Source organism: Taudactylus pleione, unplaced genomic scaffold (genome assembly GCF_031769625.1).
Source record: "Taudactylus pleione unplaced genomic scaffold, aTauple2 ptg000086l, whole genome shotgun sequence".
In the NCBI taxonomy this organism is placed as follows: Eukaryota; Metazoa; Chordata; class Amphibia; order Anura; family Myobatrachidae; genus Taudactylus; species Taudactylus pleione.
This window is the reverse complement of record NW_028284488.1, coordinates 2,991,717-3,016,889: the sequence shown is the minus strand read 5'-3', so window position 1 is coordinate 3,016,889 and position 25,173 is coordinate 2,991,717. Positions and strand designations below refer to the sequence as shown.

At 44.3% G+C, this 25,173-nt stretch overlaps 1 protein-coding gene across 1 annotated transcript in view; it reads left to right on the top strand.

The window, feature by feature from the left end:
* CCDC136 (coiled-coil domain containing 136) overlaps positions 1-25,173 on the top strand; it is a 54,703-nt gene that overhangs the window by 7,605 nt on the left and 21,925 nt on the right. The window contains exons 3-4 of the mRNA XM_088468871.1: positions 18,624-18,815; positions 22,478-22,552. Coding sequence (XP_088324997.1) covers positions 18,624-18,815; positions 22,478-22,552 — 267 coding nt within the window. The remainder of the gene's footprint in view (positions 1-18,623; positions 18,816-22,477; positions 22,553-25,173) is intronic.

The following is a 25,173-nucleotide window of genomic DNA, read 5'->3' as shown; positions in this document are numbered from 1 at the left end:
TGAATCACAATCTTCACTACTCCAGACGTCCCAAGTGACATTTTGACTTACAACCCTCAGGTGAACTTTCTATTGACATTTTTTGATAAGCACTCTTCTCTAGGTTCCAATTGTGTTTTTTACTGTATGACTATTAGAGTGTTTGGATGATACTCAGGGGCCTATTGAGGCGAGCTGCTGTTCAGTTTTACGCAGAAGTGTATTGTGCTTTATTGTATTATTAGTTTTATATAATAGATTGTAGTCTAATAATTGTACATGGCAACATGGTAATGGTTTAACAACAGAGTTCCGGGAATGGTAACTGCAGAAACACCTTGAGATCTTTCAAATGTCAACTGGTACTTGCTGATTATATACATGAACTTGTTAATGCAAGTAATTATTTGGAATTTTTCAGACAGTCTGTTGCTAGGAGAGTGAAACAATACACACATAGTAGCTTTTGAAAATTACACAGTCCAGAATTGGCTTAGTAGAGTCGACTATCATATTAAGACACAATGGACACCTGAAAGCACTATACTGATTATTCCTTGCAATAGCGCACACTCCATAGAGCCCACTCTATCTGGAAATCATTGTAGTGTCTTTTCTTTGCAGGGGCACATACCGAATTTCTAGGGAGGGGGGGGGCATCGAAAAAGCCTGATTTTAGAGCAAGTGTGGCTAGCCCATGAAGGAGGCTATTCTCCTCATACAAAGTGCAGTGTACTGTATGTAATACTTCAGACACAGATACAGGGCCAACAATCAGGGTAAGCTATTAGGTATGGGAGTAGTGTCAGTCCATCTGAGCTGAAGTTTTTTTTTCCGGATGTGGGCAGCACTCAACAATCCAAGTCCCCTACTCTGTGGAGCTAAAGCCTCCGGTACCCAGCAGGTAGCTCCAACCTCTCCACACACACAAATTGCCACCCGCCACCCCCTCTTTCTCTCATCACCCTGCTGGTACTGATACATTAATAAAGCATCAGCAGCTGCTTCGATTCAAGGTAGGGGGGCAGTAATGATGTGCCCAGGGACGGCCTGACCCTTAAATCCACCATTGGTGGTAGTGCAGATATAAAGTAAACCGTCTGTTTACTAATCTTACAGCGTTCCTTCTTTACTTCACCCAGACCGTTCCCTGCTGTTCTTCCATGAGTTGTTGCAGAATTTCCATGGCTTCCAAATATTTTTACACTAACAGAGATATACGGGAATTACTAGCTGATGTGCAGAGCAGATCCTTCCGTTGTGACAACTGAAACAACTCCAGTAGCCTATAGTAAAATAAACAAAGACATGTCATGGTGCAAATAGTGTGCTAGACATATTTATTAAAGACAATAAGTGATTGTGACAAATGGTGTTTGGCTGTATAAATAGTGACAAACATAGTATTTGGCTTCATGCAGAGAAAGTGAAGTAAGTTTAACCGGTTCTGTCAGTGGTTAAGCCCCTCCCTTCCCAACTATTTGTCAGTCACATAGTTAAAATAATGACCAGCATGTAAATAAATAATCATATAATAAAACTTTACTTGGTTGGCATACTGTATTATACACCATTTAATTGTCTGTTACATAATTAAGATCTGAACAGCATTATGTGAAACAGTTCTTGGTGCTGCTACTACTACTACTATTATTATTACTACCATAAGGGATCAGATTGGGTGCTAAAGGTGTGGAAGCAGATACTTGCTACCTGCAACACTATAACTACTTGTCACGTGTGACATAGTGGTAATGAACACCAGTGGCAGCACTGTTGTGATATCATGTTCCACTTTTTAACTAAGAAAGCCGAGGCACCACAACCCCATCCTGCTGTCCTTCTGCATTGTGACCACATGTCACTGGGGTCCTCAGTCTTTCCAGTGGGGTATTGCAAATTTGCAACAACTTCTCATATAACTTAACTCTCAGTATATATTTTCTACCTCTTATGACATCCATTATGCACAAACAACAGGTACACAAACAAAAATGCACACGTAATACTCTAGTCTTCTCAGCTATTTCTCCTTTGATTCGAGTTTGGTCAAGTTTTTTAGTTTTTAAACTCACTTTGCTTCACCAAAACTCGGGTGAGTTTTCCCTTATCAAACTCGCAAATTTACTAAGAAGTGAGTTTAGCTGAAAGTGAGTTTTTCCATGGTGAAGCAGATAGAGTTTTTTCCCCAAAATTGCGAGTTTAGAGGAGAGTTTAAGGTGAGTTTAAGGAGAGTTTAGATGAGAGTTTAGATGAGATTACTTACTCAAGATTGCAGTGTTTTCTCTCTGCAAAACTCACCCGAGCAAGCAGCCTGCACATATCAGTGAAATATGTGAAGGCTGCTTGTGTATTGAACCTGTAAAACAAATGTTAAATGTTAGAAAAAAAATGACGTGAGGTCCCCCCCAAAAGACTAACCAGCCCCGGACTTGCCAGCCTGTCCTGATTCCTAAAACTACGGGGAACAAAATGAGTAGCATTCCATCGTAATTTAGGGACCAGCACCAGGCTCCAGGGCCAGTCCTGGTTTTAAATATAGGGTGTAAAAAAATTGCGTAGGGTACCCCCTATATTTAAAACCAGTACCAGACCAAACCGACCAGTGTGTAATGCCACAGCCCGGAGACCCTTTCACCGGGGCTCCATGGCCAAAGCATTACAACCCGAAGCCGGTCAGACCAAGCCGGGGATCTCAGGGGAGGAGGCCCCCCCCAAGAAGAGGCCTCCCTCTCCCGAAACCCCAGGCTTGTTCTGAAGCCTGGGGCTCTTCCCCGCAACCCTGGAGCGTTGGGTACGGGAGTAATAAATGGTTAAATAGTAGTAAACTATTGTATTCTACAGAGGTACTACAGGTGCCAGCATGCCTGCCCTTTGGCACTTGTGGAACTACAAGTGCCAGCAGGCGGGCGGCACCCATACCACCACTGTAAAATAAATAGTTAAATAATGACAGGACACACACACCGTCACAAGCAAAAGTTTATTACATACACCTACCCACTCACACATACTTACCTGCCAGGTGATCTGTCCACTTGTCCGAGTAGAATCCCATTTGGAGTACCTGCAATAAAGTTCTTACACTCACCTCCTCCATTGTGCTGGTCTCCGTAGCACCCAGGGGGGTCTTTGGAAAAAAAAAACACGAATACCCTAACCATTTACTAAGGTTAGTGCTGCATGTGTGTGACCACCTATAGCGCTAACCTGCTCCCGACTGACAGCTAACTGTAGAGCGACCACTGATTGGCTGGCGGCTCCTGACTCACTGAACAGCCCACGTGGGAACTGTCAGTTGCAGGAGCCAATCAGCGGCCGCTGTACAGTTAGCGGTCGCTGATTGGCTCCTGCAACTGACCTAAATTGCGGTGGACCCTACTCATTTTGTTCCCCGTAATATTAGGTACCAGGACAGGCTTGCAAGTCCGGGGCTGGTTAGTCTGTTTGGGGGTGACCTCACGTCATTTTTTTTTAAATAATCCCACTTAAACAAGTTAAAAAAAAAACATACACAAATCACAATGATTTGTGTATGTTTCAGCCAAACTCGCAGCTAAGGAGGTGAGTGTTTTAAACTTCTATTTCACAGTGAGTTTGCTACAATCTCACACGAGATTGGAAACTCGAATCTTAGTAAATTTGCGAGTTGCATCTTTTGCATCTAAAGTACTTCCTATTTTGGCTGATGGTGAGTTTTTTCGAGTTTGCAAACTAACATGAGTTTTTACAGTGAAAAAAGATAACTCACTTCAAACTCACTCGAGTTTGTCTTTAGTAAATTTGCTAGATGAAAAAAATGCCAAAACTCACATGAGATTGCAAACTCACCAAAACTCACACAAACTCGACTCTTAGTAAATTTACCCCCTAGAGTGGTTAGATCTCCCACTGTGATGCAGTCTCTGACACCTTTCCCAATGTGATGGGGCTCTATGCTCCTTCCCATGAGGATCATATCTGCCTCTGTTTCCCTTACCTGCAGTATTGTCTTATATGCACTTTCTGCATAAAAGCTATTGCCCTATTCTCATGTCTGTTTTCCATGTATTTTCTGCCTTTCTGTGTTCTGTATCCTATGGGCTTCTCTTTGCATTGTGACCTGGGAGGGATCCAATCAGATTCCTTCCAGTGTCCCCCGCAGCACACACTTCATATGACTCATGCGCAGAAGACTCCTGAGGGACTTCTGGATCATAAACCTGGAAGTATCATTATGGACAGCTCTTTTTGGAAGAGCTGTCCTTTGTGATTTTAATCACAAGATTTGTGATTTTAATCACAAATCTAGGTACATTCCTGCATTATTAATGCCGCTATGTAAGATATAAGTAGCAGGATGCACCGCATCCAAAATGTGATGGGTAGTATATCAAAGTAACGCATTCCAGAGCTTTGTACATATGGGGAATGCAGACAGAACTCCGAATACTGGAGTTTTCAGATATTTGGCTGCATTTTCCCTTTAGTACATCCTGCCCACCGTGTGCTCTATCATGCTACACAATGGATTCATAGTGCCACTAAATAGTGTCCCAGTAATGTACCTTCATGTCACCAGATACTCCCATAAGTAGCCCAGTCATGTCACCAGCACCACCAGCCCAATTGTGTCACAAGATGAATCCCAGAATATAAGAAGATGATTCCACAATGTCATTATATAGACAAATATATGATAACAATTAGTCTTTTAATGTCACTACATCCTGTGACCTGGTAGATGTTACTATGTAGCCTAGTAACTCTATGATTTCAACAGATATCCTATTTCTTGTCACTGGATATCCTTGTCCAGGTTACCAGCTTAACCTAAACATATCACAAGGTAATACTATTATTTCATGATGTAGTCCCTATGGTGTCCTGCCGAGAATATCTGATGCCCATGTATCCAGTTACTTCCCTTCCAAGATGCTGTTTTTTTTCTCCCAAAAGCACTGTGCACAAGTTCATTAACACAAAATCATCATACGGAAATATGGCACTTTAAGCAATAGTTACCATGGTCATAATGCAGCAAATGACACAGAATACACCAGGAGCACAAGTACTTCACTATAATGGTTGCTTAGCTGCACCCCAGTTTCTGAGTGCACAAAGATCAAAAAAACCGTAGGGATTCTGGTTAAAGGAAGAAGACTTGCCAATCCTCACAGCTCTTCTGTATCCCTTGTCGGGATTCGGAAGTCGGTATTGTCGGCATCGCGGCCGCCGGTCTCATAACTACATCCCCTTTAGTCAATCCAGTGGGAACCATAACCTCCCAACAGTCCAGACATTCAGCTCATGAACACAGGCACTCTACAGTCTCTGCCAGTGGTCTTTAAGTAGTTCTCTCATCTCAGCCTTCAGGATGGTATCTCAGTTTCAGACTTCCTGCTTGACAGTCCTTAACTTTCATGGCTGGATAACGCCTTTACCAAATTAGCTCACCCTATGTTCCAGTGGGACATCACTAAAGTATAAGTGTGTTGCATTTCTTTTGTTTGTTAATGCCCCTTTGTTAAAGAGTTAATCTACTATACATTATTAGCTTGCTGTTTGAACTTAAGATGACTAGGGCAAAGATTCAGAGCCGCTCGTTACCAGCAGTACGCTCGTTGCGTTCCGATGTTGACTAACCGCGCATGCGTCGGTGTAACACTGCGCATGTGCGTACGGCAGATTGCGAGCTTATTTTGTCTCGTTCGTCAAATAGCGTACAGGAAGTGACATGTCAAATGTGATTGACAGAACAGGGCACTTTTGGGTGTTGACGGGGGAGGAGATGGAAAAACGCAGGCGTGGCGAGGCGTTTTTTGGGCGTACATACATTAACAAATGCGAACGTCAAATGTGTTCGTACCAACTCATACGTCACTGGATGATCCTCTTTCCCTTCAAAATGCTCGCACAGCTTAGGGGCTAGATAACTCGACCACAGTGGCGATGGCCTTCTCCTCCGTCCCGGCACTCCACGATGTAGCATCGATTAATCACGGCTTGTCAGAAAATCAATTAGTGTTTGATTGAAACCCGGCTTGGTATGTGTTTGGAAAGCAGTTTTTTTGGATAGCACAAAACCGAACGCAGGTGGAAATCATAGCTGCTAATGTCTGGATTACACAATCAATTAGCGTACATTTGTGGGGGTGTATTTTGGCCGCAATGTGTTGTTTTTGGACTATTGTAACAATAATGTCATCATGTTTAGGTTTGGTGCCTCATTTTGTGTTTGCAAGGTGATTTTTCCTCCTTAGGTAATGTTTTAAACGTTCCTTAACGAGCCCTTTTTTTCCAATGTGTAATTTTGTAGGTTGAACGTTGTTGGCTTGTGGGCCCGGATTAAATGTAACCCATTTTTACAATAATGTCAGAATACAAAGTCGTACATTTGTTGTAAATTTATTGGTATCCCCCAAAAAATAAATGCACATATTTAACCAAAACATTTTTGGCAGTGTTCATTCCACAATATTTATTAATTTTTGGTAAACGGAAATGCAAAAATTTAAAACAATTCACAAGAAAGGAGAGGGAAGTTTTGTCCAGAAAGGAATATGAGGCAAGCACAGAAGGAGTGTGGGAAAAGTAGCCAATGCTGTCACCGTTTTTTCGGCCGTTTGGCTGGGGGAGAGAGGGCGCCAGACCGGGTCCGGGATGTCATCGGGCTGGCCTGTCCAGAGGCAGATGTTGTGGCCTCTGGACTAGGCACAGGGCTAGGCACATTTGGAGGATTGGCTGATGTTGTGCCAGAGGTGGAGGATCCTGATGTTCCGGCAGGAAGGGAGGTCGGCTCCACCATGTGCTGGCGAACGAGCTGCTCCAGGGCAGTGGCGATGCGGATGTTGGCCTTGGTATTTTCCGCCAGGGCCTGACCAATGGTCACGTTGGCCGCAGCATTTTGCTCCAGGGCCTCAGCCACCCGTACCAGACTGGCGTCCATCCTCTGCAGAATCTCCGTATGGAAATCCGATTTAAAATTGAGTTCTGTGAGGAGGGACACTGCCTGCGAGGGGGATTGCCCTGGACTGGCTTCTGCAGGGTCCTCAGCCGGATGTACTGGTTCATCCCCTGCAGAGCCTGCCGAAATTCTGCGGCCAAGGCTCCCCTCTGGAGCAGACTCATCTGCCTGTGTCTCTGTTGGAAAAATGAGAAAAGACTAACATTAGAATCTACATATTGGCACAATTGCATTTCAGAGTTGGTGACATCACAATATTTACCTGAGACAACATGAGGAGCCGCAAAGTCTGGCATGTCCGTATCCATGTTGGACACGCCAAACACCTCCACAGCCTGCACACACCCCTGTGCCAGCTCTTCTAAATCAGTCAACTCCAATGACACAGGGGTGGGACCTCCACCTGTCCCCCTTGCATGCCTAGCCCTATCCGCCATTTTTTGTTTCAGGCGATATTTGAAGTCTTGCCATCTGTGGGTGAAAAAGGAACCATTATTTTTTATTTGATTTTGTTTTTGGTTTTAGGGTGGTCAAGTGTTTACTTACCGCCGTTTGACATTCCGGGCTAGACGGACATAATCACCCACCCTATTGACCTCAACGGCTACCTCTTCCCACATTCTCCACTTCTGGCTTGAACTCATATTCCTGCCTGCCTGTGGCAGGATGTCCACACACTTCTGAATCAAAACCTCCATCTCCTTTCTTGTGAATTGTGGCTGCCTTTTCTTTTTGGCAGCTTTGCCCGGAATACTGGGCCCAGCAGCCTCTTCCATGTCATCCTCCTCACCTATTTGTGTAAATTTGGAGAATTCTCAACTTCACAACTTGCACAATATTATGTTTCTAATTAATCATTGAGTCAAAATGCATGAAATACTTACCGCCAGACTGTTGTCCATTGTTTCCCTGGTCTGTAGCCATGTCTGAGCTTCAAACAAGAAATACACCAGAATTTTGCTTTTGTCTCGTGACGTATTTATACATGCATCCTTATTTTGCGGCCGCATCATTGATTGTGCGTTCCTATGATCCCTCCTTAATTTGTGCGGGAAACGAAACACTATTTATGGCTTGGGGCGTCTCGTTTCGAGGTGGCGTTTTTTGAATGTTGGAGGTTACGTTGGTTGGAGTTGATTGTTGGCTGGTGTAGGAGTTTGCGTTTTTGGAAGTAGTTTTTTTGGATATATTCGTTTTTTGATTTCCGTTCGTTTGTTTTCGTTTTGTAATTTTTTGGTCGTTTCCAGTTTTGGTAAGTTTGGGGAAGTCTAACTTTGGGGCAATTTGTCTCTCATTCTGGTTAAGAATTTTCTAATATTTTTTTCCCGTCATTTCATCTCTCTTAGGTTTTATTTTGGCTCTGCCCCAAAGACCTTTTGATCCGGATTCTTATATATTATCTCTTGGTAAGTTAATTTGTTAAACTGTTTTGGAAATGTTCTTGTTTGTCTTTACGCAACTTTGGTTGGCCTTACACATGTAACCTTTGTTTTTCCAAATCCAAAATCTGTTTGTTTTTATTTTTTAGTTACGCTGCGTTTTTGTAACTTGTATTTGCGAACTAATTAGCGCATTTTTACTACTTACTATTGTGACTTGTATTTGCGAACTAATTAGCGCATTTTTACTACTTACTATTGTGACTTGTATTTGCGAACTAATTAGCGCATTTTTACTACTTACTATTGTGACTTGTATTTGTGAACTAATTAGCGCTTTGTGAAATGCTTATTCATCCCTTAAAATTGTTTGTGTTTTCTCGGTAGCATTTGTTGCTTACATTTGGCCTCAATTTGACGTAGTGTGCGCAACGTCATTTTGCTCTTTGCCCAAATGTGTGTGTGTCCCCTTTTATGTTTTATCTTGCTTAAATTTTTGAAACAGAAATGACCAGCATAAAATGATGTATATTTATGTTGTGATTATTTCCAGTTTCAACATATCATGACAATACCCCGGCATGTAAGCATCAATGGATGGTATCTTCAAGCTAAGTAAAAATTAAAATTTTTGGGGGGGGTAAAAAGCCTGACATTCAAATCTTGCCATTTCAGGTTGATATGGGTCGGATTGTTCTGGCCCTGCTCCCGGAAGCCGACCAACCTCAATCTCGTCCAAGGCGTAGGCATCGTAGGCGTGCAAGGCCCCAGATATTTCGAACACGTGTCAACCTTTTTGGAATGAGGTTTTAAGATGCTACCGTCTTCGTCCAAAAATAATCATAGACACTCTCTCATTAATAGAGAGTGATCTTGAGCGGCAAATTGACAGTCCTACAGCAATACCACCACTTACGAAAATTTATGGCGGTGTTACATTTCTGTGCCTCAGGATCATTCCAAACAACGGTGGGAATAGTGGCGGGCATATCACAATCCTTCTTTTCCCGGATCCTGAGGGCAGTGATGGAGGCACTTTTCAAGCACCTCCATCATTTTATTCAAATGCCTTTGGATATGGGTGCCCTTAGTGTGGCCAAGGCCAATTTTTACCAAATAGCTGGCTTCCCACACATCATAGGGGTTGTGGATGGTACTCACATACCACTTCAGCCTCCAGCACGGCTGGAGGCAATATTTAGAAACCGGAAACTCTATCACTCCCTCAATGTAATGGTGGTATGTGATGCCTCCCTCCAGATCCTGTCCCTGAATGCAAAATTACCAGGAAGTGCACATGACTCCTTCGTCATCCGGCAATCAGGGATATGGCACAAATTAACCAACCTACAAGCTGGTGATGCGTGGCTTCTGGGTAAGTGGAGACCTTTAGTACATAACAATGTTAAGCTTCATACAGAGTGAGCCTGATGTTGACTATTCTTTTTCACAGGAGACAGTGGCTACCCTTGCACGCCGTGGCTGCCTACTCCTTATTTGGCTCCCACACCAGGGCCACAAAGTGAGTATAATTCCGCACTTACAGCAACCAGGCAAGTGGTGGAGCGCTGTATCAGCCTTTTAAAAGGCCGATTCAGATGCCTCCACCGCTCTGGTGGCGAGCTCATGTATTTGCCGGATATGGTTTCGAAAATTGTGGTCCTGTGTAGGATATTTCACAACATCGCCATAAGGAGTGGTGTCCCAATGCAGCCAGAGGATGCCTTACCTGAGGATGGCCCCCCCGAGGTTGGTCGGAGGTCAGTATGTGGGGGGGCCATACGCGATGATGTGGTGGCCAGATTTTTTAGGTAATTATTGACAAAACAACAGTGTTTATACCTAATGTGGTAGGGTTTGTTTGAGAACATCTAATTATTTTTTTTTATTTTCTCCATCTTCTGTTTTTTCACATAATCTTTGGCACTCCAACGATGACTACTTCCTGCTACCCTTAAAAAACCTGTATGTGGACATTTTGGGGATATATTCTGGAACCCATATTGCCACGCCATATTTGTGGAATCATGTTGGCATGGTCCTTCGTCAACCAGTTCTTGATTTGTTTTTTTATTTGGTTTTGTTGGTATGTGTTGTATTTGTGATTATCACTGTGTGTTTTGTTTGTGAGTGACCACTTTGATTTTTCTGTTATGTTGTGAATAAATGTTTTGAGAGTGAAATGTTGTACCTTTTTTGGAACGTTACAAGCAAGTGTAACCAGGTTCACACACGTTACATTTGACTAAGGGGTAATCCAGTACCGACGCCAGTTGAGCTAAAATGTAATATGTTTTCAGGGTCCAAACCAACACCCAAAGGAAGCCTGTACAATCATTTGGCTTCGTAAGATTGGCCTAAGCAGCTTGCACCCCAACTAGGAACCTGTAAAATGTAGTAATATCTAATTGTGACTACACCAAAAAAGGGAAATGAGATTGTTACTGTTAGGTGTTTCTTGTGGCTGTTTTACATAAAAATACAACACACAATCTTAGTGTCAAAAAATGGAAATCCTTGCAGGAACAGTCTACTTATGTCAGGGTAAACAATCTGTGATTTAGAAAAAACGAATGAGCCAGAACGTTACTTCGAAAATAACACTTTATTTTTAAAATGGGCCAAAAAAGAAAAAAACTAATCCCTAAGGAGGACCAACATATGGTCAAGGACCACCAGTACACCGATTATATTGTGGCGCATCCGGGCCACACAGGCGGATAATTCTGCCCGACGCCTCTGTTCCTCTGTGGGTGAGAAAAGTGTGGGGATTAATACAACAATACTGAAACTACATTAAAAAACAAGGCAAAACCAAAACCCCCCCCAAAAAAAAAAAACATAATTACACCATTAAAACACATCAAACTAAAATGGTGTAGGCCAAAAATACAAGGCCAATGTACAAATTCCGACAGGTGTGATATGTGTATGTTGAAATCAGCAGTAACAGGTAAAGGCAATCGCCAAAATCCCCAAAAGTGTAGCCAAAAACCCCAAAAAAAGGAACCACACATGATTACATACAAACAGTTTGTGTCGATAAAAAAATGCAAAGAAAAACATACCGGAAGATACAACGCCAGCTCCGGAAGGCCCTCCATCGTCCTCCTCGGAGGTGCCTCCATTCCCCAAAGATCGGGGCGGGGTAATGACCGACTCCGGGGAGGGGGTAATTCTAAGAGGGGTGGTTGGAGAAGAGGGGGAATTGGGACGGAGGGGAAGGAGGCCCGAAATTTCAGCCTGAGGGTCTTGGAAGGCTGGGGAGGAGTGGGGAATAGGGGAATTACTGGTAGTGGAGTGTTGGCTGGGGGTTGGGGAGAGTGGCCGTGAGCGCCGTCTGGCCGGACGATGACGGCGTAGTCTTCGCTAGGCCCCTAAAAGATGTGAAACAAATTGTGGTTAGTTTCAACACAAATCCGCGAAAAAAAACATATTTCGAATCCCCCCCAAAAAAACGAACCATGCAGATATGAGTGCAATGAATAAATATGAAATACAGGGAAAACATGGCCATGCAGATATGAGTACAATGAATAAATATGAAATACAGGGAAAACATGGCCATGCAGATATGAGTACAATGAATAAATATGAAATACAGGGAAAACATGCACACGCAGTTAGGGCCACAAAGACAAACATGAAAACCACAATCCATAAAACTTACTTTCGGCGATATGCATGCGAAAGCATGCCAGCAAGCGGGGCGTCCGCTGTTGCAGGTCCGACCACCTGCGCTCCTTCGGCTCACGCCGCCAGAGCGGGCAGCTTCGGCGTGAGCCGAAGGAGCGCAGGCGGGCCCGTACCTCCGCATATGCGGAACGCTTTTCGCAGTTGGTGATGGGTGGAGGCTGGCTGGTGATCCGCCTATCCATGACCTCCGTTAGCACCAGCAGCTCGCGCCTGGTGAATGCGGAGGCTCTCATGATGGCAATGGTGTTTTTATTAAAAATCATTTTTAATAAAGTGCCCCAAAATTTTTTGATTGGCTAATGTATTTGGGTAATTAACAGGACCAATTCTATTGGTTAGTGTATGAGTCATGTGTTCAACAGGGCCAGAAATCTCTTGAGACTTATGATAGGCTTGATGCAGTGACATGCGTAAGCAAATTTAAATAAAGAAATGAACTCCGGGAAATATGCGGGTAGAAAAACAAATAGAACAATTATTTAATTGAGGCTAACATGTATTTTGACAATTAAAAGCGAATGTTTAAGCCGTACGTATTCTGCGGGTAAACACAAACACGGACATGAATAAAGTTTATTGCATTGTGTTAAAAAAACCAAAAAACAATTTAGCGAATTGATATATTGATTGGCATGATACGATTGAGGGAGGTAGGCAGAATAAACGAGCAGTTAATCGAAATCTGACAGTCCAACTTCCGGGTAGTACTAGTGCGTGCGTTCCCTTCAAGCCACTTCGGGGATGTACGCTCGCTATTTGGCACGCTCGTTAGTTAGAGGAGGGGTCGCTTGAGTTTGGGGAGAATGTTTGTCTGCGTGCGAAAATACGAGCGAGTGCTTGAATTTAAATATTTTTTTACGTACGCCGAACGTACGAACGGTCACTTGCGTCCGGGTCTGAATGAGGGCCTAGGTTACTTAGTAATATTAAACTGATTAAAAGGGATTTATTTAGGATATCTGTATGCATTAAATATATCTGTTTTCATAACAGAATGCCATTGTTTTTTTGTGCATTTTTAAATACTTACAAAGTAATTTATGGGGCTTACCCAGTTAGTACCTCAAAACAACCTGGTTCTGCAGTGGTGCACCTGGATGATCCACAGCCTGGTTCTGCAGTGGTGCACCTGGATGATCCACAGCCTGGTTCTGCAGTGGTGCACCTGGATGATCCACAGCCTGGTTCTGCAGTGGTCCATCTGGATGATCCACAGCCTGGTTCTGCAGTGGTGCACCTGGATGATCCACAGCCTGGTTCTGCTGTGGTGCACCTGGATGATTCACAGCCTGGTTCTGCAGTGGTGCACCTGGATGATCAACAGCCTGGTTCTGCAGTGGTACACCTGGATGATCAACAGCCTGGTTCTGCAGTGGTGCACCTGGATGATCAACAGCCTGGTTCTGCAGTGGTGCACCTGGATGATCAACAGCCTGGTTCTGCAGTGGTGCACCTGGATGATCCACACTGCACACACCAAAGTTCCCTTTACTGTAGAAGATGAAAAAACTTTAACAGGTGCACAGGGCAAAGGTTACATCACCACATGCAGTCATTAAAATTATTATTACACTTTCTATAATGCAAACACATTACTCCGTGCTTTACAAATAATCATTCATACCGGCCCTTCTACAAAAGAACTTGCAGATGCAGACTATATATTTGTTTTACCACATAAACACTCATACACTAGGATTAACTACCATATTACAGCTAGTATGTTTTTTTTTATTTCTGGGAGTAAGCTGTACCTATTGGAGGAAATCCTCACAAACACTGGGGGAACATACAAACTCCACACATATATTGACCTGTTCAAAGGGGCTCATATGGTGTCAGTGTTGTGTAGAAGCAATGCTCAAAGTTGTTTTGCCATGCATATAAATATTTTTTTTTTTTAAATGACACATTGGTTTTAGACCAGACCCAGAGCTAGACAGCCTGGACTGGTTTTCACTATAACAGAGACCACACAGACCACAGGTTTTGGTCACCCCCTGCTTTAAAACAAGCCCCAAACAAGTCAGCTTATTGCTGATACTTTATTTATACAGAGAGAGGACTGAGGGCCTGATTCAGAGCTGAATGCTCTGACCAGAGCGCTCGCTCTGAATCAGGGCCCTCCTACCTTTTTTTGGAGCGTCCTCATGGACGCTCGCATAGCTGTGGGTTACCACCCACAGCTATAGCGAGCGTCCATGATGATGGTCGTGATGGTCTTGACCATCGCGACCATCGGGCTTGCGACGGAGACCCTGCGGTAGGGTCTCGCTGCCGCAAGCCCTGGAGTGATTTTGGCTCTATCAGAGCCAAAATCACTCCCACTGACATCACTAGTGATGTCACTAGTGATGTCAGTGGGGCCGGCTTCAGACGGTAGGCGTTCCCATGGGAACGCCTCTGTCTGGCAGGCACGCCCCCGGCACGCCCACCAAAGGGGGTGTGCTGTCAATCAACATCGACAGCACGCCTCCTTTGGTGCGAGACCCGGAGCGACAGCTTGGCTGTCGCAGTCCGGGTCTCGCGCATGCGCACGACGGAGCTCCCTCCGTCGTGCGCATGCGCAGTGGGGCAACATCGACCCGTTTGCGAGCGTCCTTTGCTCGCGAACGGGTCTGAATGACCCCCTGAGATAATTAACAAGATTTGCCATCCCAATAGTCCTGGTATAAAGGGGTATATTTACTATGGTGCAGGTTTTTAGAAGCTGAGATGTTGCCCATAGCAACCAATCAGATTCTACCTATCATGACATTATCTAGTACCTTCTAGAAGATAATAAGTAGAATCTGATTGGCTGCTATGGGCAACATCTCCACTTCTAACAACCTGCACTTTAGTAAATATACCCTTAAGACTCACAACCATTATACCAAAAGAGAAAGAAATAAACACACCATTTTGAAATAAAGTATAACTGAATGCAAGACTCCCCCAAACATTTATCCACCACTTTGTGAGAGAAATTTTTATTTTACTTTTTTCTTAAGCAGTTATAGCCAAATAAGGCCCAGAGCTGACATCCCCCCAGCAAAAAAAGGTAAGCTATCACTAGCAAGACCCTCTGCCATTATGTCATTCTCCCTCCCTCATTTGTACCATCATCTCCTTCCTACTGCCACTGCACCAAACTTTTGGGTTTTAGCTGACGCTGCTTTTGTAGGCATTATGACAGTATTTGCTGTTATACAGCTTGTATCCCATAATGTTTTGTAACTAGGGACCTGATTCAGACCCACTCGCAAGATGCGATCGCTCGCTGGCAAAAAGGGGCCGGATATTTAAAAGAAGCGCTCGCACTGTTTCACATAAGGACGCCCACTATGTTTTAGCGAGCTACGGCAAAGTGCGCTCACAAGTGTCTGAAGACGCCCCCTTGCCACTCGCAACACACGTCCTCTCCGGGAAATTAAGGATTAATCTGGACCATCGAGAGCCATCGGAGCTGCTCGCAGCCCTTGGGGTTGCCTTAGCCTGCCGCAAGCACAGCGATCAGTGCTGGCTGAAATACAACCAGGTGACGTGTGCAATGATGCTACTTTGCTAATTATGCACGCCCTTTATACAGCGTTTTGGCGGCCTGGCACGCCTGCGTTCGCACATCCACTCCCCCGTTCACAAGCACCTTCCCCTGTTACCACCCACAAACGGCACTATCTGTCACTCAAAGCAGCGACCTGATAGTGGCTTACGAGCAACCAAAATCAGATCGCAACGAATGGCTTGCACACGGGCAGTGCGAATTATACGCATGCGCAGTCGGGTGAAAATCACTCAGAGCGAGCGATCGTGCCTTAGCGAGCGGGTCTGAATCAGGTCCTAGGTATTTTGCACTTTTGATTTGATGCTCAGTTTCTGTTTATGCACAGTATTTCATTAGGGGATGTAGTTAATTTTCCGACAGTGACAATATCAATAATGAGTTTGTTGGCAGCGTGATGTCAAGCAATGTATGCCGACTGTACTAATATTAGTTAAAGCATTGTAACCATATCAGCAGCATAAGTTTAAACATACTGTAATTCTTTAGTATAACGTTTAAACTTATACTGCCGACACGGTTACAATACTTTAACATATCGTCATACTCTGCTCGACATCATGCTGCCGACAAGCCCATTGTCGACACTGTGACTGTCGAAAAAGCATACTGATCCCCTTTGTAAGGCACAGTGAAACTCTTACGGCACCATATAAATAAAGGATAATATTAATATGAAGACATTTATGGACAATTGATATTTTGATTGCCTTTTAACCACTACTAATTAAGGGCCTGATTCAGAGATGTACATTCATCTGAGGATGAACGCATTTAAGGGTGTGCTGAGACGTTTGGGGGCGGAGCGGGGGCGTGCGTGGTCGACTTTCCTTGAAACAGAATCGTGTCGCTTCCATTTTACAAGAGGGACGGGGCCAGGGTCTGCATCGGCGGACGAAGATTACTGGCCTCTTGTTTGACCAGGCACCAGCCAGGCTGCGGGAGGCCAGGCCTGACGATGGTTGCGATGGTGAACCCAGCCTGTGACGTCGGCCCCAGTGCTGGGCTCACAAATGCAGCAAGGAGGTGACACTTCCTTCTGCAATTGCATCGGAGATGGACGGATTTGCACAGTCGCTTGTGTGCACCTCAAATCCGTCCCTCTCTGAATTAGGCCCTTATTACACTTTTCTTGGGACTTGAAATACTGGCTTATAGTGAAAAGCATTATTCCACAGTACAGAGTACAATGCAGAGTCACTAATATTTCTGTCTAATCGGATGCGATATATCTTTACTATTTACATTCAAGATTCCTTGTCCTAACTGCTAATTATTTGTGATTATTGATTCCTTTATAACTTTGGCATATACTGATATTTTTAACAGCAATTGTGTATATTACTGTAAAGACAACACTCAGGGCCTGATTCAACAAGGAACGCACAGATGCAGACGCACGCACCTGGTTGCTTCGAGAATGTGGTAATGAATGCATACGCACGGCAATCGCAGCAGAATAAGCAGAAGCCCAGCACTACATAATACCACCCACTTCCCTTTACATGCGTCCTCTATACCTGGCAACACAGTGGAAACATCGGTAACATCGAGAACCATCGGACCCATACACACAATAGTGGTGGACCTGACCCTCCCGCAGACATAGCAAGACTTCCTGTGTGCAACTAGACCTCAGGCTGCGTCTGTCGCCGCAAGGGCTTAATTATGCACGCCGCTGAAACGCCGTCCAAACGCACAGGCACGCCTGCATTTGCCCAACCACCCCCCCCCATCACCACCCACAAACGGCACTGTCTGTCAATCACTGTGCTCAAGGTCTACGTGGCCTCTGCAAATGCAGTTCCCATAGCAATAGCTAGTTCGCGCACTGCGATGCATGCGCAGAGCAAGATCATTGCCTGATCTGCATTGGTGCGTTCCTTGCTGAATCAGGCCCTCAGATACTTATTTATGATATTTTGACATTTTTCACCTCATAATAGCTTTTTTATTTTAGTTGTTGTTTTTAAACTTCTATCTTTATTTTTATTTTCATTAAATTGTTTGATACTTGTGTCCAATTTTCTGAAAAAGCAATAAATAAAATATAGGCACTATAACTATACTCTACACTGTTCTGTCAAAAAAAGTTTTTCAATATCTTTGTGCATGGTAGAGGTACTACCTTTATATTAGCGTGCTGTAGTTGTGGACCTGTTTTATTGTTAAATTCACAATTAATTTGAATTTATTGAGCCAGGAAAATTGGTGTAGCACACCGACATATTTTTCATCTACTGTGCATCTACTCTACCAGAAGTTGTCTGTTCAGTTAATAGCAATGTATTTATACATCTATATATAAGTGATTTATTTTTACTTATTGTTTATTCATTTTTATAGATTTATTTTTTCAAAAATATATTCTGTGCAACATGAAACATATTAAATGCAGCATAACATGAAATTCAGTTTACTCTCAATCCAACACATGAGATATCAATAAACATACTTTACATAATGTTAGAAAACAATGGCCCTCATTCAGAGCCGTACGCTCTGAGCAGAGCGCACGCTCTGAATGAGGGCCGGGCTCCATTTTCATGGAGCGTCCTCCTGGACGCTCGTATAGCTGTGGGTCACCACCCACAGGCTATACGAGCGTGCTTTGTGATGGCCGCGATGGTCGAGACCATCGCCACCATCGAAATTGCGAGCCGGAGCCTGCGGTTGAGGTTTTCAACCGCAAGCTCCGGAGTGATTTTGGCTCTATCAGAGCCAAAATCACTCCCACTGACATCACTAGTGATGTCAGTGGGCCGGCTTCTGACGGGAGGCGTTCCCGTGGGAACGCCCCCGTCAGGGAGGCACGCCCCCGGCACGCCCACCAAAGGGGGCGTGCTGTCAATCAACATTGACAGCACGCCCCCTTTGATCGGACACAACGAGCGAAGGACTTACCTTCGCTCGTCGCGTCTGGCGCATGCGCACGATGGAGCTCCCTCCGTCGTGCGCATGCTCAGTGCATAACATCGACCCACTTGCGAGCGGACAGCCGCTCGCGAGTGGGTCTGAATCAGGCCCAATGTTTTTCCTCCCAGGACACTTATGCATTAAATTTCTATTTTGCTTTCAGACTCAGAAGACGAAGAGCCTCCTGATCTGGAGTCAGAGTCTGGGGATGTTCCAAGTGGTTCAGAAAGTGGCCCAAGCAGCATGCTCTCAGAGAGTCAGGATTTAAGGACGCAGATCATACAACTGCTGACAGAGCTAGAGGAGACTCGAGAACTGGCACTGAAACATGAAGACAGCTTTCTGGAGATGCAGGGTAAATAACAAAGTTACCAGTGTGGAGTTATGCATCAGTACAGCATATGATATTCACATCATAGTTGATCAATTCTGACTTATATAGGCCAGTTTTCCTTTGAGAACCTAGTTAACAGGAAATATCACATGCTACTATAGTAAGTCTTTCGTAACACCTATTAATATCCCATTTCAGGAGCAAATGCAGGATTTCTAGAATGGGTTTCCAAACTGCAGAAAGTTCTTTTATCCTAAAGTCACAGAAAGACTAAAGCTAAAACATAAGAACAATAACAGTATAACAGTAGCCATTTTGTTGAAGTCAAAGTTTATTAAAACATATGCAGATCCCCATGTGAATGGGTTATAGACAACAAAGTGTTAAAAAAATATTATGCTGGCACTAATTGGTAGGTTCCTTGAATCAGTTTCCTCTTTCTAAACTATACAACTGTTGTGATTCAAGTGTGTGGGGTTTCTGGGCAACAGGAAACCCCATTAAGGGCACCCCTGCATTCTATTGTGTATGGGCATAACTTTTAATAAATGGGCCCCATAGCAACATTCTGCAGAAACCTTTCACCCTCCGATTATTATTATCTATGTAGGGTATTTAAAAGACCACCCTTATTAATTCAGATAGTATTTTAGAATTAAAACAGAAGAGTTTAATCCACTTGCAAGACTGATTTTAAAATAGTTGGTGATTACTTGATGTGAAGCTTAGATTGTTGCACGGTACAAACCTTTTTATGTCTGTCCGCTCATTTTGGTGTCCTCTAGTATTTGAAGGCATCCCCCAAAAGTGGGGAGCAAGATCTGAGTGAACCAGCTAGGTCAAAAAGAGATTTGCTGGGTGCATCCAGTGGTAACTAAGGTCCAGAGTGTCCATATAGTCCATTACTGCAAACAGTGAAATTTAGGGGCCCAGCCAGTGCTGCTACGGTATTACTCTGTTACACAACTGCTAGTGGTAATATGCCACTATAATGGGGATAGGCAAGGGTGGCAAAGAGAGGGGACCATGTTTGCCAGGGAGGCGTAATGCCAAACAAGATAATTCAGCCATGCCCTTCTCTGCATATTTTGTACAAGGGACACCAGTTCAAGTTTGGCCACACACTCCCTTATATATGCCAAATACCCAGCACCATGGCACAAGGGCCCTCATTCAGAGCCGTTCGCTATTTGCGTTCGTTCGTTCAAAAACAAGGGGTGGCTATGCAAATGATCCGTTCGCACATTGCAGTCTGTTCACACCTCTAAGTCTGAACGAGCGAGCAAAACATACGCTCTTTTATTTCTTAAAAACGCCCCCTGGCCGCTCGCACCATACGTCATGTCCGCTATTTATTAGATTAATCGAGTACATCGAACAGGATATGAACTGCTCGCTATTCTTGTGGTTGGTTTTTTCAACCGCTATTTTGCGAGCAGTTCTGAGTTAAAAAAAACCAAGTGACGTGGTCATTGACGCTGCTATATTAATTATGCACACCCATAAAACGCCCGTTTTGACCTTTAAGCACGCCTGCGAACGGATCTCCACTCCCCTTTTTCAAGCACCTTCCCCTGTTACCACCCACATACGCCTCATTCTGTCACTCAAAATAGCAGGCACTCGCTATATTGCGTACAAATGTTTTTCGGCCGCACTGACTGGTTCGCGCATGCGTACTAAAAAACGTACGCATGCGCAGATGTGCGAACATCGCTCGGAACGAGCGTACTGCCGCTAGCGAGTGGCTCTGAATGAGGGCCTAGGTCTCTTAGCGGCCATGGGCAGGGGCTGGCTGGCAACTTTTAGTCTGGGGGGCAAGTCCAGGGCACTGGCCCATAAACAACGGCTTATCCTTAAATAGAGATTGCGAGGTCTCGCACGCAGACCGACCGCGAGAGTGTGTCCTAACCAATGGCTCAAATAGGGATGTTAGTTTCAATACATACAGTTAAATAAAACATTATAAGAGGAAAATAGAATGGTGGATATTTCTCAGAAACAGAGACAATATAGGGCCCCATTTAACAATGAAACAGAATACCTTTAGCACTTACTTAACCACTTAACTGACGCGTCAGTTTTGATGCGAAAGCAGCCAGCTATACTTCAGCTGTCAAGGTGCGACCGCACCATCCGGCTGTATTTTTGAAGAAAAAATTTGTTATACACATGTGCAGAATGGATCTCTTCTGACTACCTGGACTTTCCTGTGGACCAGGCAATTTCTTACTGGTTTTGCTGGTAAAAATCATCAGTTAAGTGGTTAAAGAGGTTATGGTCCTTTTTCAGTATCTAACAAACAGCAGTAAGACACATTCCCTAGCCCCAGTATGTCTCTGCCTCATTCCCCCAGACCCAGTGTGTGTCTCTCACTCATTCCCCCAGAGCCAGTGTGCATCTCCCAGCTCCACACCCCCAAATACAGTGTGCATCTCTCAGCTCCACTCCCCCAGACCCAGTGCAGTGCCCTAGTAGTGCCCAGTATGCTGTGCCCCAGTAATGCCCCTTATATTGTGCCCCCAATAATGTCCTTAGTAGTGCCCCTTATGCAGAGCCCCCAGTAATGCCCCTTTATGCAGAGCCCCCAGTAATGCCCCTTTTTGCAGAGCCCCCAGGAATGCCCCTTTATGCAGATCCCCCAGTAATGCCCCTTTATGCAGAGCCCCCAGTAATGCCCCTTTATGCAGAGCCCCCAGTAATTCCCCTTTATGCAGAGCCCCCAGTAGTGGCCTTAATAGTGCCCCTTTATGCAGAGCTCCCAGTAATGTCCTTAGTAGTGCCCCTTATGCACTGCCCCCAGAAATGCCGCTTATGTTGTGCCACCAGTAATGTCCTTAGTAGTTCCCCTTATGCAGAGCCCCAGTAATGTCCTTAGTAGTGCCCCTTATGCAGAGCCCCCAGTAATGCCCATTATGTTATGTCCTTAGTAGTGCCCCTTATGCAGAGCCCTCAGTAATGCCTCTTATGTTGTGCCCCCGGTAATGCCCCTTATGCAGAGCCCCAGTAATGCCCCTTATACAGAGCCTCCAGTAATGCCCTTTTATGCAGAGCCCCCAGTAATGCCCTTAGTAGTGCCCCCAGTAATACCCCTTATGCAGAGCCCCCAGTAAGTGCCCCTTTATGCAGAGCCCCCAGTAATACCCTTAGTAGTGTCCCCAATAATGTCCCTTTATGCAGAGCCCCCAGTAATGCCCCTTATGTTGTGCCCCCAGTAATGCCCCTTATTTTGTGCCCCCAGTAATGCCCCTTATTGTGTGCCCCCAGTAATGCCCCTTATGCTGTGCCCCCTCCCAGTATAAAACACGCCCCACTCACCTGTCTGTGCAGTACTTACCTCTCTTCATGACGGCCACTGGGCACCACTCCAGTCCACGTCGTCCCACATAGACGCTGCCGCTGACGGCATCTAATCAGATCCAAAGAGGCAGACTCAGGCTCCTCTCGTCGCGGGCAACTCGGGTGATGTCATGACGTCACCCGCGCGCTGCATTACTGGAAACGCTGGCCTCTGAAGTGATCAGAGGCTTCTGAAAGGTGGCTAGTCAGCATGCTCTTAGAGAGTCAGGATTTAAGGACGCTGGTCATACAGCTGAGGAATTAATTAGGGAAATGATCACCATTTATTTTTAAAATTGAAATGTTTCTTATTGGTGCTTGACTTTTGACCTTTTGATTTGCAGGTATTCTGGAGGAAGAAAGATTGGCCAGTGCCCAGCAAGCAGAGATCTTTACCAAGCAAATTCAGCGGCTACAAGGTGTGCTACAAAGTGACAGATGTTTTCACATTGGAATTCTTTAGAGAGATTATTCATAATAACTGTTATCACAACTTTATTAAGCATTTCTACAATGGGCTACAGATTAATGTAAGATAATACTGGTCTACAAAAATTAAATCTTTCTTTTACAATAATTAAATAAATGGAATCCAAATGTATTGTTTGTGCTGAATTCGAATATGCATTCCGATTTTTTCCATCAGGCAGGGTTTTTTTGTGACATGCATTTAAAGTTTTATAAAATTAATACTTTTGTAAGTCTAAATGATATATATACATATACACCTCATTATGGCTGACCTAAAAAGTTGTAGGTGATGATTTTCGGGAATATATTGCCTTTGGAATGCCTTTCATACACACTGAACGGCCATCATCTGCAGGTCCTAGCGACCAGGGGGCGTGTCCCGGCTGGTGGGGGGGCGTGTTCTGCCCCCCTCCTCGCGGCTGCTGCTCTGTGTGTACGGGTGGTATGCAGACCGCCTGTACACACCTGCCGATGGACAGATATGTCTGCAGACATATCTGTCCATCGGCTGTGCAGCACAGCCAATGCGATATGTCGGTGAACGCTGACGTTCACCGACATATCGCAGGTGCACACTGCCCGACGGGCAGCAGATACATTTTACCAATCAATTGTTCGGCCAATGTATCTGTCAGTGTGTAATAAGCATTTTCGGTACGTGTCAGTTTTAAAGACCCTACTTCCACTTGCATCACTGTTTAAATAGTCAGTGAACACATTATAACATACCAGAGCTGAACCACTTGCTTCAGTTCATAGGAATGAGCAGAAACCTACTTCCTTCAAGTGGCAATTTACATTTGCACCAGTATAATTAGCAAGTACAGTAGAGAACTGATCTAAAACACCAATTATCCAAACCCGATCTATGGGAACCAAAAGTAAAATGTAATGTTATGTTATGTTGTTAAGTCCATAAAAAAAAACATTTTTTAAAAAATTGCAACATTCATACATGCTCACTTATCTGAAGAAACTGATTATCGAACTGTCTTCAGTCCCAATCAAATAATCCATGTTCTGCTGTAACTATAATATGGGGAAGGATGATGCATTTTTACTGTTATTTTCTGATCACATTATCAGAGAGCAATAAATCAGTACATACAATAAAAAATATATACAATGTGCTAATGATAACATCAATCAGAATAATCTTGTATTTTATTGTATACTATAAACATTATCTGTTAGAGGTGGCTTATAGTACTAACATTATCCAATCTTACCAAGGTAGTGACAATTATCCCTCATTTCAAATTATCATCTTTGACTTCTATTAATGTATGATTATGTTTGTAGCTATTGCTGCTGGATACTGTAGTGAGATAATTGTAATATTACCCAGATGATCATATAATCCATAACAGTAGTTTGAAACAATTAAAATAAAATAATTTGCTTAAGAATGATTTCCGGGACAAGTATTGGAACTGTAAAGTATTTCTACTTTATCCTCTGGGGTACACCGGAGATTACGCTGGGGTATAGGCAATGGTGGAGGAGCCTGGCCCTTAAATAAGTCTGAACTGGCTCCCCCCCTCCATACCCCTGCAGCCCTAGTGAGTAAGTTTAGTTTAACACCCGTTAGAGCCAAGCATCTGTAGTCTGCTGGGCAGCCTGTTATAATTTTATTTGATTGTTTTTGGCTTAGGCAAGAATAGTTCTCTAGCCTTTTTTGTTAGTGTTCCTAGCTGTGTATTCCACATAGTCCAGGTACACACCTAGGTGTCTGGTCTGCCTCTTCGAAGTCCGGTTATGATCAGATCTGTAAGGTTCAAGATCATCCCCCTGTTGGTGTATTGTTCTTCCTGATCCTGTTCCAGGACCACCCTCTCACAAGTTCTGGTGGGTAGATGGGTCGCCAGACCTAGTCAGAATAGGGGATACTGAACACAGGTTATACAGTTTCTGTTCCTGGACTTGAGAACCTGAGAACCTGCCATTCTCTTCTTCTCTGTATGGAAACAGGGTGCAATTTCAAATTCCCCCCTTATTGCCTCTGATGGCCTCTGCTATTGGGGGGAGGGGAATGGACGGGGGGGGGGGGGTGATAGACCTGGCCTTCCAGGTGGCACCCATATGGTTGTTGTATTCTTTTTGTTTTCACCTTTCCATCGCATTCTCCAGTGCGGTCCATTGTTTTCCTTGGACCCCTGTATTAGGGGTCTTGTGAAAGTGGTGATCAGACTCAGCCGTCTCTGGTTGGACAGGTTTCTATGTCTGAGTGATCCTATAGATGTTCCCGTTTGTGCTATAATTTTTACATTACGTTTTCTCTGAGACTTTAGTGGTCCTAGGTTCTTGGGGTGAGCCAAAGCTCTTGCCTTCATGTATGCCAGTTTCCTCCCTGTATTGTTCAGCTGGAGGGGCAGGTTGATGGGTTGCGGCGGAGCTTCCTTCCATGGTGTCTGTTCTCCTCTGGCCTCTCCTTCTTGGTCCTATGAATTTAGACGTTCTAAATGGGAAACCGCTGGGTGCCTTCCTCCTTTTTGTTTATCCAGGAATCTCCTAGGCTTCTGCTCCTGTACTTCGTGTGGGAGTCATATGCCATTGAACTTTTCATTTG